Here is a 19,842-nt window from a genome sequence, read left to right as displayed (position 1 = left end):
CTTTCAGAGCCAGAGACGAATTCTTTTGAACATCAGAGTCCCTGGAAGGAGAGACTGTTCTCTTCGCCTTCTATTCCTGGCACCTAGCCTAGAGTATAGATACCTGGAAGCTCTGTATATCTTAAATGAAGGAATGGTGGCCAACCTTTAAAAAAAAAAAAAGTTATTGAGTATAGATTTAATTTTAGAAAAGCTTAAATCTTTCTGAGATGTATATAATGAATAAAGTAGATGATTAAACTGGGCAATGCCATTAGAGAGAAAAAAAGAAAACAGATGTGCTGCTCAGGTAATGAGACTTATTTTCTGTGTGTAGCTCATAGCTAGCTGATAAGGGCAGTTACAAAAGTGGAGGTTCAAAATGTTTTGAATAGTGGCAGTATCATTGGAATGAGTTATATTTCTTCCCAAGGGACTTCTTTGACTGCAACAACACTTACTTGAAATGTAAATTTTAGTATGTTTATTTAACAATCAGTCTTGTTACTTTATGATCATACTCCACATATTTGCTATGTAGCTAAATATCTAAGCCTCCTAAACAGTATTGTTTTGTGAGAAAGAGTGAAGAATAGCTTTGGAGACCTAGAGTGTAGGATCATCTCTGTTGGAAGGTGACTGGGTCCTTTGTTGTGAATGTTGTTAATACTTCATTTCATTCAGTCTCATATTGACCCTTTTGAGGATGATTTTACAGATGAGAAAATAAGACTTAAACTAATTCAGTTTGATCAATTCAAGTTTACTTTTTCTAGCTTAATCAGTAGTGAATATTTTTTATGATTTATTTAGTTCCTGACGGAAGCCTCACTCTATTGTTACCTAATGAAAATGAATTTTTTTCACTAGTCTCAGTTTTTCCAGTTTTATAGTTGTTTTTCTTAATCCTTTAGAATAAAAGCATGAATTCTCAACAGGAAGAAAAATGCATGTGTCCATGTCACACTTAGGCCACTATTGATAAATAGATTATAGTTAAAGATACTTTTGTTGTCACTCATAGTCATTTGTTTGAATGGGTGATGATAATGGTTAGTACTGCCAACCAGTAAGATTTAGAAAGTTCCTAACCTAAAAACAAGTTGTCTAGAAAACTATATAAACCAATTGTTTGGAATTCTTGATATTTATAGAAATAGGTTTTTTAGCTAACTCACAGGAGGCTGGTTAATCCATTCTGCCCTTGGCCTCTATAGACTTATCACTTTCATTCTGTGGGAAACTACTTTCTGTCCTTTGCTATGCTCCTAAAAAGGAGAGAGCCCCCTTCCTACCCAGTGAGTTGGTAGTATGGTGGGAGGACTTCTTTATTCAGTCAGCAAGGAGGGTTTTGCCTCTTTCTCCACTTTTAGAGGCAAAGGAATTTTTTCTTCCTTCCTACGTACATAACTGTCTGCCCTAGTGTGAATGGCAACAGCAACCAACACATGGGATGCCTCCTACTGTAGGCATTTTATCTGGGGAACATTAGATAATGTACTTTTTTTTTTTTTTTTAAGAGAGAGAGAGAGGGAGGGAGGGAGAGAGGGAGGGAGGGAGGAAGAGGGAGGAGAGAAAGAATTTTAATATTTATTTTTTAGTTTTTGGTGGACACAACATCTTTGTATGTGGTGCTGAGGATCGAACTCAGGCTGCACGCATGCCAGGCGAGCGCGCTACCGCTTGAGCCACATCCCCAGCCCAATAATGTACTTTTAAAAAAATATTTTTTAGTTGTAGTTGGACACAATACTTTTATTTCACTTATTTATTTTTATGTGGTCCTGAGGATCCAAACCCAGGGTCTCACATGTGCAAGGCGAATGCTCTACTGCTGAGTCACAAGCCAGCCCCAGATAATGTACTTTTTTACAGGGTTGGTAACTGGGGTTTGAACCCAGGGATGCTTTACCACTGAGCTGCATCCCCATACTTCTTTATTATATCTTTTGAGTCTTACTAAGTTGCTTAGAAAGTTGCCAGGCTGCTGAGGCTGGCTTCAAACTTGCAGTCTTTCTGCCTAAGCCTCCCGAGTTGCTGGGATTATAGGCATGCCCCACAGCATCTGGTGATAGTGTGTATTTTTAACACTTGTTATCAGACCTGTATTTTCAGATTGGTGATTTGTTTTTAAACCAGGCTAAGGTCTTAGGTGAAAAAATTATACATATTTTAGAGAGAGTCGTATACCACACAATGATGTTTCAGTCAAGCACGGACTGACTATGTGATGGTGGTCCATGAGAGTCTTAGCAGAGCTCAAAAATTCCATTGCCTGGTGACATCATAGCCATTGTAAAATTGTAGGGTAACACATTTACTCACATGTTTTTGGTGATGCTGGTAGAAAAAGATCTACTGTACTGCCAGTTGTATAAAAGTGTAGTATGTACAGTTATGTACTGTGCACAGTACTTAGTAATGGTAATTGACAAGTGGGTTCCTGGTTTATGTGGTTACTATACTTTTATTTTTGAGATGGGGTCTTGCTGTGTTATACAGGCTGGGTTTAATTGCTGGTCTCAAGTGATCATCCTGCCTCAGTCTCCTGAGTAACTGAGACTACAGACACTATTGTTATTATTTTTTTAATATTTATTTTTTAGTTGTAGTTGGACACAATACTTTTATTACACTTACTTATTTTTATGTGGTTTTGAGGATCAAACCCAGGGTCTCACACGAGGCGAGGCGAGGGCTCTATGGCTGAGCCACAACCCCAGCCCACACTATTGTTATTTTAATGTGTACTCCTGGCCAACACAAAAATGTTTACTCATCCATCTCATGTTTATTGCATCTATTGATTATATTATTTTCACTTGGTTGGTTTGATCTTGTTTTGTTCATCACAGACCTAGGAACAAAAGACTACACAACACACAACACACACACACACACACACACACACACATTCATATCGTCTAGATGTATAGCAGGCTATACCATCTAGATTAATGTAAGCACACTCTGACATTCATAGAATGACAGAATTGCCTAATGTTACATTTCTTGGAACACATCCCTGTTATTAAATGACACTTGATTATGTATGAAAAGTAAACCTAAATACTCAAATTAGTAAATTTGCTAATAAGATTCTCATTGTTTTTAATCTAAGGTAAGTTATAATGTTAGATTTGAATGATTTTCATAACTTTCTCCTTTATATTAGATTTGAGTATGTTTTTCTTTAATGTCTGTTTATGTTTAGGGTAATGTTACTTAAGAACTACCATTATTTTATTTTTGGTGTTTTTGGCAAATAAATTGTGGAAGAGCTTTGGGGCTGTCAGTTGTTTAGATACCCCTTCTTTTAGTCAAAAGACACTATCTTGAACTTTTAAAATCCTTTCTATATATACTGATTTAACAGTCTTTGAGCCAGATGCAAGTGTTTACATACACATTACTGAGTCATTCTTTTTAAACTCTTATTTTTTAAGTGATGATTTTAATAGATGATTATCTAAATTGAGGATAGTTCTTAAAAATATTCACACTTGGTCTGGGGTTGTGGCTCAGTAATATAGCACTTGACTAGCATGTATGCGACACTGGGTTCAATCCTCTGTGTCCGCATATAAATAAAGGTCCATTAACAACTAAAAAAATATTTTTAAAAAAGTATTCACACTTCTTGGTTAACAAGCTAAACTCTTTCCTTAGCAGAAAACAAGTGATTTCTACTTCTGTTGTTGCCATAATATACTTTGTTGTGTTTGCTCTGTGTTTCCAGGGTTTTTTACGCACATTCTGCTAGATGAAGCTGCCCAGGCCATGGAGTGTGAAACCATTATGCCTCTAGCATTAGCAACTAAAAGTACCCGGATTGTTTTGGCTGGTGATCACATGCAGGTACCTGCTTTCTTAGTCATCAAGCATACTGAAAATAACTTTTAATTATATTTTGGTGTTTAACATTCTATTTCTATAACACCCTATGAAATTGTGACAGGTATTGCAGATTAAGTACTTCTTTTTTTTTTAATTTTTTATTTTTTTTATTGGTTGTTCACAACATTACAAAGCTCTTGACATATCATATTTCATACATTAGATTGAAGTGGGTTATGAACTCCCAATTTTACCCCAAATGCAGATTGCAGAATCACGTCGGTTACACATCCACAAAGATTAAGTACTTCTAAGTATTTCTGTTTTAATGTTTTTAGTTGTCAGTGGACTATTCTTTTTTTTTTTCTTTCTTTCATTGGTTTTTTCTTTTGTTCTTTTATTCATTCTTTCTTTCTTTAGCTGAGAATCGAACCCAGGGCCTCACACGTGCTAGGCAAACCATTGAGCCACAACCCCAGCCCTTAAGTATTTTTATATTAATGGTGAAAAATGCTGATATTTCTGAAGGAAAATTACTGGTCCCAATTTTTTCTTCTTTGTTTAGACAATTTAGAATAAATATTACCTAGAATCACTCCTTGTACTTTATGAGGCTAAGAGGATTGCTTTGATTTAGATATCGTGCCTGTAATTCCAGCTGCTCAGGAGGCTGAGACAGGAGGATCAAAAGTTTGAGGCCAGCTCAGGCAGCTAACCTTGTCCCTATTTCAAAATTAAAAAAAGAAAGAGCTGGGGATGTAGCTTAGTGCTAGGACCATTGCCTAGCATATGCAATTTTTTTTTTTCCCCAGAAAAAGGAAAGGGGGTTGTTTTGTTAATAATTAAAAATAATTTTAGTCATGATCTATATGTCCTACCAGCTCATTGCTTAAAATAATTGATCAGTTTTGGTGAGATAACTAATGTGACTCCCCCAGTGATACTATGGGTTGCGTCCGTAAAGTTACTGAAGTAGTCATCATTTATTATATTATTGGAGAAGATCTTTTTAAAAAAAATTTTTTTTTAGTTGTTGATGGACTTTAGTTTATCCATTTATTTATATGTAGTGCTGAGAATCAAACCCAGTGCCTCACACATGCTAGGCAACGCTCTACCACTGAGCCACAACCCCAGCCCCGGAGAAGATTTTTATTAATTCATGTATAGAAACTCTAGGTTTGTGTTGCATATGAAGAATTAGAAATTTTGGCCTAGTTCCTTATAATAATAAAAGGATTCATAGAAAATGTAAACTGATTTTGTATGTTATTTCTTTTAGCATGTTGGGGTTTAATACATCAGAAATTTTACCACAGTGATATTTTATAAGCAAGTTAAAGAATGCTAATTGTACATTTAGTTAAATTTTCTCTGTATGTTTGTCTGTTACAGCTCAGTCCTTTTGTTTACAGCGAATTTGCCAGGGAAAGAAACCTTCATGTTTCATTACTTGATCGACTCTATGAGCATTACCCTGCAGAGTTTCCATGTAGGATCCTCCTGTGTGAGAACTACCGGTCCCATGAAGCTATCATCAAGTAGGTGTGAACTGCCCTCTCTGATTCTCACTTTTTGCTGTCTTTTTGAGGGGTACTCAAATCAGCATATTACTAGGGACAGGTGATTTTAGTTATTCCCAAAAGATTATGTGGTTTCCCTAGTGTTGTAAGTTCTATTTAATTTTATATTTTAAAAAGATCACTTCAAAAGTCAAAGTTATGATATTTTTCCCCCAAAAAAAAGCCACCTCTGGGAACTAAAAATTGAGGTTCTGCTAGCTTTGACATATTTTTCAGTGACTAAATATATAATCTATATGGAAAAACTGCATGTTGTAATAAAGAAATATATTGACAAACCATATATAGTAGTTTATCTGACTCTGGCTGTGTTATACACAAATTCTATTTTTTTTTCTATTTTTTATTTTTATTTTTAGGTATTGAGGATTGAACCCAGGGGCACATATATCCCCAGCTCTTTTTTAAAAAATTTTTAATTTGAGACAGGATTTCACTAAGTTGCTTAGGGTCTTGCCAAGTTTCTGGAAGTCAGGATCTTCCTGCCTGAGTCTTCAAAGTTGCTGGAATTACAGGTTCATGTCATCATGCTTGCCATGCATAGACATGACATACTTTTTTTTTTTTTTTTTTAAATAAATAGGAGTAGTACACTCTAGAGTAATGATAAAAACATCATTATTACATAAACCAGTAATCTAGTCACATTATCATTGTCAAGTATGATGTGCTGTACATAATGTATGTGCTACTAGGCTTTCTTTAAGAAAAATTTATGTTTTACAACTGGAAGCACAAAATAGGTTTGTTTACACCAGCATCACCAAAAACATGTGGTAACACGTTGGGTTTCAATGCTGTTGTTGGCTGCAATGGTAATTTTTCAGTTCCATTACAATCTTATGGGACTACTATAGAATATGGGACCCATCATTGACCTGAATCATTATGTGACACATGACTGGATAGTTGTATAACCCACAAAGGGTGAAGTATGTACCAATCAAGAAAACACGCTAGTTAACAAATTTTCTCCTAGAATAAAGATTTCAACTAGTATCGTACTGTCATCATTTCTTCCTTTTCTCTCTATTCTTTTGTACCTTACCCAAATCAATCCATTGAAAAGTGGTACACCAGGAGCTTTCTCTATTGTTTTTGCTGTGGTTATATTTGGAGAAATTATCAGCATCCTAGGTATTCAGTGTTGATATTAAAATTAACCACTGGCAGAAAGCAGTGTTACTAGAAATGACTGATTTGTGTGGTGGTGGGGTGGCAGTTTAAATTAATTTTGATGATTTATTACTCTCCTTTTCTTTTCTTTCTCTGTAGTTATACCTCTGAGCTTTTCTATGAGGGTAAACTGATGGCCAGTGGAAAGCAACCAGCACACAAGGATTTCTACCCACTAACATTTTTTACAGCCCGAGGGGAAGATGTGCAAGAAAAAAATAGCACAGCATATTATAACAATGCAGAGGTACTTTAGTTCTTTTTACAGATTAACCTTTCTTCATTTACATGGTCTGGTTTTGTTGAGTATTCATATAACATTTTCGTTGATGTGCATTTGTTTCATAGTGTGTAAAACTTATCCTGTCCTTATACAATGATTTATTAAGATGAATCTCCTACTGGAAACGAACACTTTGGTTTACTTTTTGTTTCAGTGGTAAAACATAAAACACATGATTTCATTTTTAAAAAAGCCAATATTATTCTCATACGATAGGCTGATTAAACTTTATAGTGCATAATCAAAGGAGTTATCATTTTTAATGAGTTTGACTTGAATAGCAGAATCTTGTGCTTGAAAGAGATCACACAGTTGGAGATAATGACATTTCTGTCTCATCATGGGCTCCAATTTAGTTTTCTTCTAGTTACTGGCTTTTAGAGAGAAAGCCGGTAATATGAGGAGTCAGGTGAGGCAGCAGACAAACCCCGTGAAGACTTTTGGAGCTAGGAGGCCAGAAACTTTGTGGTTAATCCCAAAGGAGGCAAGAATGGGGTGATTTTCATTGCGGGGGAATTCTGATGTCTACTACCTTTGGATCTCATGCTTTACTTACTTTATTTACAAAGAAATGGCTTCTATTATGTAATAGTATTTAATTTCCCTCTAAAAACTGATCAGAGACTTGTATTTAGAAGTCTACACAAGAATATCATCAGTACTTGCTTGATAAAACCGTAATCCAAAGCCAACAAACTTGACATTTTTATTTAGGAATTTGTAAATTTAAATTTACTTAGGAAACAGTAAATTTAGGAAAGGGTAAACTTTTTCTTTAAATATTTTTTTCCTCTCTTCCTTTTTGGGCATTTTCTTTAAATATTGGTATTATTTAAAACAACTTGGGATCTCCTTTGTTGGTCTTACATTCGCATTGGAAATCACTGGCCTAGAAATTAGCCATGGTAGGGTTTGGGGTGGGAAGGCTGACCAGAGTGGCAAACAGGGCTTAAAATCCAGAAGGCTCTGGATTTTTTCTTTTTTTTCTTTTTTTTTTTTTTTTTTTTGCTGTGACAACAGGGATCAGAGTTGAGTTTTGATTAACCTTGATCCTGAGCCGTGCTTGTTGGTTACCTGAGACTGTTTCTTGACTTGGGTTACTTGTTCCTTCAAAGTGACATGGTATGTTTTTCAGAAAACTTACTAGCTGTAGGATTAAAAAAAAAAAAAATTGTGTCTTCCTGGACTATCAAGTTTACTTAAAAAATATTTTTGAAAAATATATTTGGGATTGAGGATGTGGCTCAAGCGGTAACGTGCTCGCCTGGCATGTGCGGGGTGCTGGGTTTGATCCTCAGCACCACATACAGATAAAATGGAGATGTCGTGTCCACCGAAAACTGAAAAATAAATATTAAAAAATTCTCTCGCTCTCTCTCTTTCAAAAAAAAGAAAAATATATTTTTCATATTAAAAAATATAAAACCAACATTTATGTGACCTTTAAATATAAAATGTAGCTTTAGAGAAATTTCAAGCCACCTTGAACTTCATCAGAGCATCGTTGTTTAGTCACTCTCTTTAGTCTCATGAATTATTGCAATCTATTTAGACACACGTTGCCCCAGGACCTTTCTTCAAGTAGAAAAAAACTGATCCTAGTTCACTGCAGGGAAGACATTTTGAATTTTTGAATACTAGAGTAGGCCTGCTTGGTTATCAATATAGGCATACTGGAACATTTCTAGAAGCCTTTGACTTTTCTGTGGTACCACCTGATTCCACTGAGCTATATCCCCAATCCTTGGGACTTTCTTAATGGTAAGAAATTAAAGGTGAAACCTATGTTTGTTTTGTGTATAGAGTAAGAAGAGCAAGTGGCACCAGTTAATTGATAGGGGGAAATGAGATCTCTTCTGTAAAAATTCTGACTAAAATTTACAGAGTCCTTGAGAATAGATTAAATGCCACTGTTATGAAAATAAGATAATGTTGGGGCTGGTAGAGTGCTTGTCTAGCATGTGGGAGGCACTGGGCTTGATTCTCAACACCACATATAAATACAATAAAAGTCCATCAACAACTAAAAAAAATATTTAAAAAAAAAGATAATCTTACACAGATTTAACCATCAAAATTAACTTAAGACAGGTTGGAATTGAAAGCAAAATTAAAGAATCTGGAGCTGTTGGTATACTCATGGTATTTTTGCTTATATAAGTCTCCTTTGTTTAGGGAATGTTTTAAAAATTTTTATCATGTACATTTAAAAAAATATTTAGTTATAGATGAACATACAGTATCTTTATTTTTATGTGATGCTGAGGATCAAACACAGTACCTCACACATTTGAGGCAAGCACTTTACTGCTGAGCTGCAGCCTTAGCCCCTTTATCATGTACTTTATGCATCATGTGAACATGTGGTAGAATAAGAGAAAGTGTTTATTTCTCTTTTTGGTGATACTAGAGATTGAACCCAGGGGCAATTGAAAGCTGAGCTATCCTCCCAGCCCTTTCCATTTTTTATTTTGTGACAGAGTCTCTAAGTGCCCAGGCTGGTCTCAAACTTGCAGTCTTCCTTCCTGCCTTAGCTTCCCAAGTAGCTAGGTGCCACTGAGCCTGGCAAGAGACGATTCTTAATTCTGAATTTAAATCCCCCAAATAATGAAGTTGTCTCAGCTTAATGTAGAATTAAATATTAAGCGATATGGTATGATTCTTAACCTTAAGAAATTCAGTGTGAAATGAAGAACTGTAAAACTAATTGTAAGATTGTATGGTTGGTGAATGGTAGGCAAGGCTGTATGTAGATAGGGAAAATGAATCTGTTGTTTTCAGTGGGACCTGAGACAAAAAAAGGAGAATGTGATATTTGCTTCATATGTTTTGGGAATCTGTGGTTATTTGTGTATGTATTTATAATTGTTATATCTTCCTGATGGATTTACCTTCTTATTGTTATAAAATGTCCCTCTTTATAGATAATATTTTAGTTGCTGTTTGCCTGGTATACTTTTTTCCATCTTTTTACTTCCATCCTTTCATACCTTTGAATCTAGCGTGTCTTCTGTAGGCAGCATATCACTAGAATTTTTAAAAAATAAATCATGCCTGATTATTTTAAATTATTTATTAAATAATTTAAAAAAAATAAATTTATGCCCTTTTATTTGATTGTTAACCCATTTATACTTATTGTTACTATTTATGGTTTTTACCTCTGGCTCTTTATAAAACTATTTCTCCTTTATTACCTCCTTTTATATTAAGCTATACATATTTTTTAGCATCATATTTTAATTCCTTTAATAAACTATATATATTTTATTTTTTTACCTAGCAGTTTCTCTAGGACTCATTATATTTATCTTATTAGAATCTACCTCAAATTGTTACTAACTTCTCAATGATATATAGAACCTTTACTTCTACATACAGTGTCAATGACTTCTTTTTTCTTTCTTTTTATGCTAGTGTTATGCAATTAATACACATACGCACATACAACAAATTGAATAATACGTTGTTATAATTATACTTTATATGATCTTATTTAAAATTTTCCAAGAGAAAGTGGGACTAGCATATATAAAAACATTTTTAATGTTTTGCATTCCTGTTCTGGTTTTCACATTTTATGTATGTTGGTGAGCTTAATGGTGTCCCTTTATTCATTTTTTTGTCACCGTTTTTTCTCATTGTTCTTGAGGTTGCATAATCTGTCTTCACATTTACTGAGTTGTTCTTTTGTCAGCTCAAATCTACTTTTGAGTCCCTTGGCTTAGTTTTTTTTTTCATTTATTTTAATTTTCAACTGCTTGGAGCATATATTGTTCCACAGTGTGATCCAGTGAAGTTGGGTTTTGGCAGAGGCAGAGCATTGCCAGTTTGTGAGGCTTACTCTTACCCATTCCTTGGCAGAGGTTATGAGTAGTTGCTGGGGGAAGGTTTGGAACTTGCTCTGTTCTGGCTGTCCCACTGGCATCCACCCTAGTAACAGAATCTCTGTGAATGTATGTGTGTGTTTTGTGTGTATGTGTGTGATATGTATCCTGCCATCTAGCTGCTTCCACTACCGGTGTGGACCTTCTGTAACCCAGACTGGAAGAGGTTGGAATTTGCAGATTTTCATAGGCTGCTGAATAGGACTTCTCTTCTGGGAGTCTGTTCTGGGAAATGGGGAAGATGGGAACTGTCATTGGCTACCAAACACATTGAATCAGCTCTCATCCAGTGCAGAGCTGTACAGGAAAGGGGGCCTGCACTTTTACCCACTGTCCCACTTTGGGCTTCCCTGTGTAGCAGGAGATGGGGATCAGGGAATAGGTACCGTCTACTTCCGGCTGCTCAACCTTCTGCAGTGTGTGGCAACATAAAATAGGATCTGCCAGTGTTTACAGGTTGCCAAACCACCAGGAATAGTTCCATTACCCCAGGGAGCTAAGGGAGATGGGAACTTCCTAGATAGAAGTTGCCTGATGAGACAGACAGTCCTATGAGACAGAGCTGTGAAGAGAGCAGGGGTGGGGTGCAGCACCTAGCTTACTGAGTTCTGCAGGTTTTATTGAGTAAATGCTTTTTACTTTCTTCTGAACTCTTTGATCAATCTCCAGATCCTTTACCTGTTCTGACCAGCTCCATGGGTACTTGTTTGGGAGAGGTTTCCCCAAGCTTCTCATACCAACATCTGAACTACAGTTTTATGCTATCAAGAATCTAAGGCTGCGAACAGAGGAATAAAGTGGAGAAATGATTATGTGTTGCTTAGTGATAGGATCTCTGTGGCAGGGGACACAGGAGAGGTGTCTCCCAAGTTTTATCTTCCTCTATTTCTAGTCACATGGGTAAAACCAGCTTCTTTTTTATTCTTTACTGTAATATACTTAACCCCACCTTTTTTTGTTACCCATAATGAGAATACCAACCAGTGTTTAGTCTGGTTTGTTATGTAGAGTCCTTGAGCAGCCTGTGTATTTGATGCCCTGCTGTGTATCATTATTACAATAGTAGACAACTATAGTGTCTATTCCCTGATCCCCATCTCCTGTAGTCATTCATTGAATTTGTGTCTAGAAACAGGAACTGCTTCCCAGCCAATAATCCTCAAGGTCTTGAAAAGACAAAAATTGTCAATTTGTTCTAAATTATAAATTCAAATAAATATTATTAATAAATGGCAAATAAATTGTCTACTTAAACCAGGCAAGGTGACACGCTCCCATAGTCCCAACTACTGGGGAGGCTGTGATGGCAATGTCACTTGGGCTCACAAGTTTCAGACTAGCCTGGGCAACATAGCAAGATCCCATCTCAAAAGTTGAAGTAGTACTTAAAAGACATGTTTTAAAATTTTTCTTTTTGCTGTATTCTTCTCAGGTCTTGCCTGACCCTGGATTGATGTGCACACGCGCACGCGCGCGCGCACACACACACACACACACACAATTAGCACTCTGTTTTGTAAATAGATCATAATTGCTTAGTAGGCAAGGAACATGTTTTATTAATCTTTGTATTTCCCACTTTCCATACATTGAAATTATTTGATTAATTCATCTAGTTAACATAGGTCAAATTATACTAAAAACCCTATCTTAATCTAGTAAGTAGGGTCCAAAATATTCAGTTGCATAAAATATATTGTTATTTTATTGCAAAGATAATGAAATGGCCTAGCTGAACTTGTGCCACAAGAAGGCTATGCATTCTGAAAGTCTCTCTCTCTGATATAAATTTGTATTTGGTGTCAGCTGATGGTTATTGGCTGGTCCACATACTTAGTGGTGGAGAAGGCAATGCTGTACCCTGCTTGCATTGTTGGGACTTAATGGTACACTGATTATAGGAATCTTCTAGTTGGCTAGTTTCATTAGCCTAATCTGGTGGGAGCAGCCTGAGAAGCACTGGTTATGTGAGGACTTGTTTTTCTAATTTCATATCCTTTTCCTGTTCTTCTTTCTGTATAGAAGCTTGAGCCTATTCCCAGTTAAGCATGGAGCTAGGTGAAGGATGTGGGCCAATTACATTGTCTCTTATTTTCATATTTTCACTGGTTACATTATTATAGAATTTTACTGTTTAAAATGTGAATGTAAATTTATTTTTATCACTTTGTTCACACCAGCAAAACATAATTCCTATTTAGAGGTATTTTTTTAAATGGCTTTTGCTAAAATAGAATCCTTTATAAATCTATTTCACTTACTGTATTCTTTCTCCAAACACTGGTGATAACTTTAATATGTGTGTATGTGCCTGTTTAAAGGTATTTGAAGTGGTGGAACGTGTAGAAGAGTTAAGAAGGAAGTGGCCAGTAGCGTGGGGAAAGTTGGATGATGGCAGTATTGGTGTGGTGACTCCATATGCTGATCAAGTGTTCAGGATACGTGCTGAACTTCGAAAAAAGAGATTGTCTGATGTTAATGTGGAAAGGGTGCTAAATGTTCAAGGTAAGCACTAATTGGAATAAAGTAAGTTATTAAATGCTTAAGGCCTAAAGTGTGTTCACATTTGATTTTTGTAGATAGACATAGTACCTTTACTTTATTTATTTATTTTTATGTGGTGCTGAGGATCCAACCTAGTGTCTCAGTTGTCCTAGGCAAGTGTCCTAGGCAAGTTGTCCTAGGCAAGTGCTACCAACCTGAGCCCCTCACATTTGATTTTTAATTCTTATAAAAGATGTTAGATCTTTAAGAGATCCTAGATCACTTCTGGACCAGCAATGAAGAATTGCCCCACTGTTTTCCAGAATGGCTTCACCATTTTACATTGCCACTAGCATCCTCACCATTTGTTATCTAGCACTTATATTTTTAAAAATGCAATGCTTTATTATATCAGTGATTCAGAATGACAGTCTCAAGCATTTAAAAAAATTTTTGTCTTGTAGGAAAGCAATTCAGAGTTTTGTTTCTTAGCACAGTACGGACAAGACATACTTGTAAGCATAAACAGACACCAATTAAAAAGAAAGAGCAACTTCTGGAAGATTCCACAGAGGACTTAGATTATGGTTTTTTATCCAACTACAAGCTTCTCAACACTGCCATCACAAGAGCACAGTCCCTGGTTGCTGTGGTGGGTGATCCCATTGCTCTGTGTTCTATTGGAAGATGCAGGTAATCATGTTACTGATTGACATATTAAAGGGGGAAATGTGAAGTAATTTGTATGTCTGTGTATACATGTATATTTATGACCTTTTGACTAATTAAAATTAGGCTTCAGTGGAAATGGGTCTATTCATTGTATGCATAATTGTGTAATCATTAATCTAATCATTATTTAGCAGATACTTTCTTAGTGCCTTCTCTCTTTTAAGCATTCTTTTATCCACTGGAGATACATCAGTGAACGAAGCAGACAAAAATCTCTGCCCTTGTGGGCTTATGTTTTATTGGGGAGTAAAGAAAGACTGACAGTGAACTAAATAAGAATATTGTATAGTATTTTAAAAAAATATTTGTTTTTTAGGTGTAGTAGGACACAATATCTTTATTTTATTAATTTATTTTTATATGGTGCTGAGGATCAAACCCAGGGCCCCACACATGCTAGACGAGTGCTCTGCCACTGAGCTACAACCCCAGTCCTTGTATAGTATTTTACTTAGTAAGTATAATGTAAAAGAAAAGGACATTAAGAGGAATTAGACATGAATGTGTGAGGCAGACTGGTTTTTGATACAGTCAGAGCTGGCCTTGTGAGAAGCCAGCTTTGGCAACAAGAGCTATGAAGTGTCCAGGAAGAGGAGCAGCTAGTAGTAGGAGCCTGGGTGGTTTTGGGTGGTTGTGCATTGGTGTATCTTTGAGGGAGGTGTTCGGAGCCACAGTAGAAGGGCCCCTGGCATTTTGCCAGAAGGAATGGTTGAGAGGTGATGCCAGCAAGCCATTAAAATGATGATAATTAAGTTAAGCTGTGTATAATTGCTGTGACTGGATGATGCTGGATTGAAACAGGCTGTGTATTCAGTTGTAAATAGACCCCTGCTGTCCGGCAATAGGGCCCTGGCTACTTTTGAGTTCCTGTTGAGTTCTTGCAGGGATTCCTAGAGGGGGATTCCTAGAGAATTCCTACAGAGGCCCTGGGGAGGGAATTCCAGTTGGTGTGTGGTGTTCCTGGAAGGGCGGAGTGGGTGGCTGGGGAAGTTCAGTCAATAAAGGAGTTCCTATTTGAACCTAAAAGTGCCTGGAGGCAGCTTGGTTATTTTATGCCCAGCCAGACTGTGGCAGGGAGGCTGAATTTTGTATTGCCTGCTCCTCCCCCTCTTTTATTGTTACTTTAGTTTCAATTTTTTATGAATTCCCTTTGTAGTGATTTCTCTCAATACTTCAATGTAAGTAATTCTTTGCATCTGATAAATTCAGAGGAATCTTAAAATTAAAGGGAGTTAGAAGTGGCCATTACTTGTCTCTAGATAGGATTGTTCATATTCATTAGGCTGTAGTTATAAGGAACAATCCTACTAAAATGTGGTTTAAATATCAACCAAAACAAAAAGTTTTCTCTATATTCTTGTGATTTTTTACTAGTTAATAGGAATTTAAACTGTATGAAGCAAGTCCTATTTGTCCTTTGGAGTATTGAAAATCTGTGTTAACATTTTTTTTAAAGGCATTTGAACAGAAATTTATAATATTCCTTATGAGAAAGAAAGAAAGACATTCATCAGAGATTACTTAAAATTTTATATGTGCGGTAATATCTTTCACAGTAAGTTCAAAATATAGAAAGAAATTTAGACATTTCCAAATCTGCCTTGGCTAACTGTTTCTTTTTTTTTTTTAATTTATTTTTTAGTTTTAGGTGGACACAATATTTTATTTTTATGAGGTGCTGAGGATCTAACACAGTGCCTCATGCATGCTAGGCGAGCACTTTACCACAGAGCCACAACTCCAGCCCCTAATTGCCTCTTTTTAACATGTGAGAATCAAAGTAGAAAAAACTGTTAGGACATGACTCTTTAGAAATCATGTTTTCTGTTCTGTTGTAGGTGTGGCAGAATTAATTGCCTGTTTTCATATTTAGCAGGAAAAAAATTTCTAAGAGAAAGGGTCAATTTGGGACCTTTAAGAATAAGGTTCATATATTAGTTTAAGACTCCAAAAGAAGTTAATTTTCTTTAAAGGGGAAAGCTATTCACAAAGGAATCAAGTAAATGATTATAATGTATGGCTACATTAGGAAAAATAACTTTCTTTTAAAAATAACAAAGCTTGGAGGAATCATGATGTTATCTGCAGTTTTGTTGTAACATGTCCTTAATTTCTCATTTAAAAAATAGATTGCCATTCATTTGGAGTCACTAATGACAAGCTGTAGGGAAAGGAATATATTACTTTCCAGGTTACAAATGAGTAGAACTACATGTATTAATAAGTTTACTCTCATCATGAGAATTTTACTTTTTATTACTTTATGTCCATTGAAAATGTATTTGGTTAGGATGTTGCTGTGGTATTTTTCCATTGTTGTTTTAGTTATCATTTGGTGAGAACGTATATAATTTGATTAAAATTTATTATATTAAAACATATATAGAACAGGATGACAGAACAACTAGACACTTTTGGGGAAAGAAGAGTCATGAGTATAGTGTGAAGCCACATCACTGTTGGGCTGTATAAGTAACTGCAAATATTTACAAACCTGAATATTTTTAAAGAAACCTTTCATTGAGCCACATCATGCTGTCAGTTGCATGAGGTCAGCACTTCTTATCCCTTCTCTGACATGAATTCTTATTTTCTCAGAGCAAATAAATGAAGAATTCTTCCTGAAGTCACTCTGTCAAATTGTCCAGGGCTAATTTTTAACTTGAAACTAGGTCTTCTGGTTGCTTATTTTTATCTTCTTAGCTGGAATATGCCAAGAACCTCGAATTAATTTATTTGCTAAGCAGAATATTTTCAGGGAAATAATAAATTGTGTGTGTGTGTGTGTGTGGGTGGGTGGGTAGGGATCATACATTCCATAACTAAATGGGAATAATGATTATCTGTTTTATTTGAACAGTGTAATTGTGACTGTAGTCTGAGTTGATGGTTGACACAGATATTTAAACTTTAATCTTGTTAATTTCATTAGAAATTAACTTACTCTCACAATGCAAGTAAAGCTGGATAATATAATGTGATTTTCAGGTCCTATAAAAATGGAGAACACCCTCCCTCACTTTTCATTTGATATTTATAAAAATATTAGCATAATATTCCTAGATTATAATCAAAAGTTCAAGGAATGATTTTTTTTTTTTTTTTTTTTTTTTTTTTTTTTTTTTTTTTTTTTTTTAGTGAGAGAGGAGAGAGAGAGAGAATTTTTAACATTTATTTTTTAGTTCTCGGCGGACACAACATCTTTGTTGGTATGTGGTGCTGAGGATCGAACCCGGGCCGCACGCATGCCAGGCGAGCGCGCTACCGCTTGAGCCACATCCCCAGCCCCAAGGAATGATTTTTGTATAAAGTCAGTTATATATCAGTCAGTTATATATATATATATATATTGTTTTATTTTTAAATGGGATTTTTTTCTATTAGCCTGAAATAAATGTAGTAAACTTCTCCCCACCCTGTTCTCCATGCTAGCAGATGCTAACGCTGTGGCAACCGATTATTGACAGCTCTCCTTCTGCCACGTGCTAGATTATGTGCCTTGCACACATTGCCTGATTCAGTCATCCCAACAATTCTGCAATGTGGCTATTTTATTTGCATTTGAAATAGCAGCCCAATCCAGAGAGTTTAAATAAGTGCTATTATGTGGTTCACTCAGACAGATGTCAGACTGACATCAGGGTTCAGGCTCTTTCCCAGGAAGTGATGAATACACAACAGATCTACACTTTGCACTGAGTTGTGGAGACAGGGGAGGGTGGTAACATGGTGATAACATTTCCCTACTCTGCTGTGTATAAGGGGAAAATTTCTTTCCTTTTCTTCATTAGCACATTTCATTAACTTGGGGGGAAATGTAAACATGTAGAGGGATCTTGTAGTGATCTCAGAACATCAAGTAATTATTTTATTTTTAAATATTGTTTTTAGTTTTAGATGGACACATGCCTTTATTTTATTTATTTATTTTTATGTGGTGCTGAAGATCCAACCCAGCACCTCTTGTGTACTCTACCACTGAGCTGTAACCCCAGCCTGATTTTTTTAAAAATATTTTTTAGTTGTTGATAGACCTTCTTTATTTTATTTATTTGTATATGGTGCTGAGAATCGAACCCTGGCTCACGCATGCTAGGCAAGCGCACTACCACTGAGTCACAGCCGCGGCCCAGCCTGATTTTTTTTTTTTTTTTTTTTTTTTTGTAGTTGGACACAATATCTTTATTTTACTTTTATGTGGTGCTGAGGATTGAACCCAGGGCCTCGCACGTGCTAGGCAAGCACTCTGCTGCTGAGCCACAATCCCAGCCTCCCAGCTAGATTTTTTTTTTTTTTAAATCAGTTTTTACTCAAGTAATTCTTCAGTATTCTGTTAGTGATCCTAGAAAAAGGTTAACATAAAAACCAAACCAAACTTTATAGTCATGTTTTTGTTCAGTGATTAAAAGGAAGGACATGTCCTTTGAAATACCTGAAATTATATTACAATGAAGACATATTTGGGTTCCCAAACCAATATAACTAGAAGAAAGAAATGGTAAGCATAAACAATATAGGGAAGGTGTTGAGAATTGGGAAGGCTTTACATAACCTTAGTGAATTCTTAGCCTCATTATGAATATAGTAGGTTCTCAAATGGTCTTCCAGTGATGAGTGTTCAGAATGCCTCATCATGCCATGCATAGCACTTCAGTAAAGTTTTGGGAATTCATAAGCAATGTGAATAGTCTTGGAAAGAGCCTTCACTAAGAGAAAAAACAAAATTCTTTCTAGCTTTAAATAGAAGTTTTGAAGGAAAAATATATTTCTCTGAAAGTTTAGAAGTGAGAAATAGTCTTTTCAATAATAAGGAATGATAATAGTAATATTGCTGATGCCCTCTTTTACACATGTGGAAATTGAGGTATAAAGATAGGATAAGTAATTTGCTGGAGTCACCTCAGTTACTGGGTGTTAGAACCAGGCATCTATTTGCTCTATCAGTGGCAGAATAAGAAGACAAGCCAGATTTGAAATATAAATTTCAGATTACTTTTGGAACTCGGCTAACTTGATTAATTCATAGTAAGTATTTAGCGTTTTTTCTAAAATGAGGTTCTTTAGCTCAAAGGTAATTAAATTTTTTTTATTCCATAGGATCTTTTAGACAAAGACTCTGTCACTGAGCCACTGGCTTCTCTTATAAAGTGTGAAGTTCTTTGATGGCTCTGCTTGATTCAGTGTTGCTTCAGATCTTGTTTGATGCAGCTAAGGTCATTGAAGGCAATAGAAGGAGGGTTTAGATTGTAAGAAGGTAGTTCAAACGTAGACCAGCCAGGCATGGTGGTGCACACCTGTAATCCCAATGGCTCTGGAGACAGAGATAGGAGAATCGTGAGTTTAAAGCCCGCCTCAGCAAAAGCAAGGCACTAAGCAACTCAGTGAGACCCTCTCTCTAAATAAAATACAAAATAGGGCTGGGGGTGTGGCTCAGTGGTTGAGTATCCCTGATTTCAATCCTCAGTATAAAACAAAAAACAAAAAACCCAAGATCTGGCATTTGGACTGCCTAAACTGGAAATGAAAATATTGAATTGATATTACAAACTGAGCTAGAGAGGAAGAGCCAATCTAGTTTTTTTCTTTGTCCTATTTGTTTTGGAAGTCCCAACACAAAAGTGAAATGCCACTCTATGGAACTAATATTTTTACCAGTTAGACTGAAAAAATAAACCCTAAACTCTTCCTTATGAGTACAGTATGAAGTAGCATTATGTTAATAAATATTCATACAGTTGAATATTGTGGCTATTCCAATCAAAGAGAGTGGAAGGTTAAGGACTTTTGATTCTGAATGCTGTCTTAGAGATAACCCTTCCTCAGGTTTTCTCATGTTATAATGAGAAAGAAACTTGATTTCTTCAGAAGGGTTCTTCAGAAT

General features: G+C 35.8%; 1 protein-coding gene across 5 annotated transcripts in view; it reads left to right on the top strand.

The window, feature by feature from the left end:
- Helz (helicase with zinc finger) overlaps positions 1–19,842 on the top strand; it is a 172,277-nt gene that overhangs the window by 93,395 nt on the left and 59,040 nt on the right. For all 5 annotated transcript variants that reach the window (XM_078041842.1, XM_078041844.1, XM_078041843.1 and 2 more), the window contains 5 exons: positions 3,719–3,837; positions 5,212–5,357; positions 6,675–6,822; positions 13,067–13,250; positions 13,694–13,922. In XM_078041842.1, the coding sequence (XP_077897968.1) occupies positions 3,719–3,837; positions 5,212–5,357; positions 6,675–6,822; positions 13,067–13,250; positions 13,694–13,922 (826 nt within the window). The remainder of the gene's footprint in view (positions 1–3,718; positions 3,838–5,211; positions 5,358–6,674; positions 6,823–13,066; positions 13,251–13,693; positions 13,923–19,842) is intronic.

The sequence above is a fragment of the Ictidomys tridecemlineatus genome, chromosome 3 (assembly GCF_052094955.1).
Source record: "Ictidomys tridecemlineatus isolate mIctTri1 chromosome 3, mIctTri1.hap1, whole genome shotgun sequence".
Classification (NCBI taxonomy): domain Eukaryota; kingdom Metazoa; phylum Chordata; class Mammalia; order Rodentia; family Sciuridae; genus Ictidomys; species Ictidomys tridecemlineatus.
Note: the sequence above shows the minus strand (reverse complement) of the source record. Positions and strands in the feature narration are given on the sequence as shown.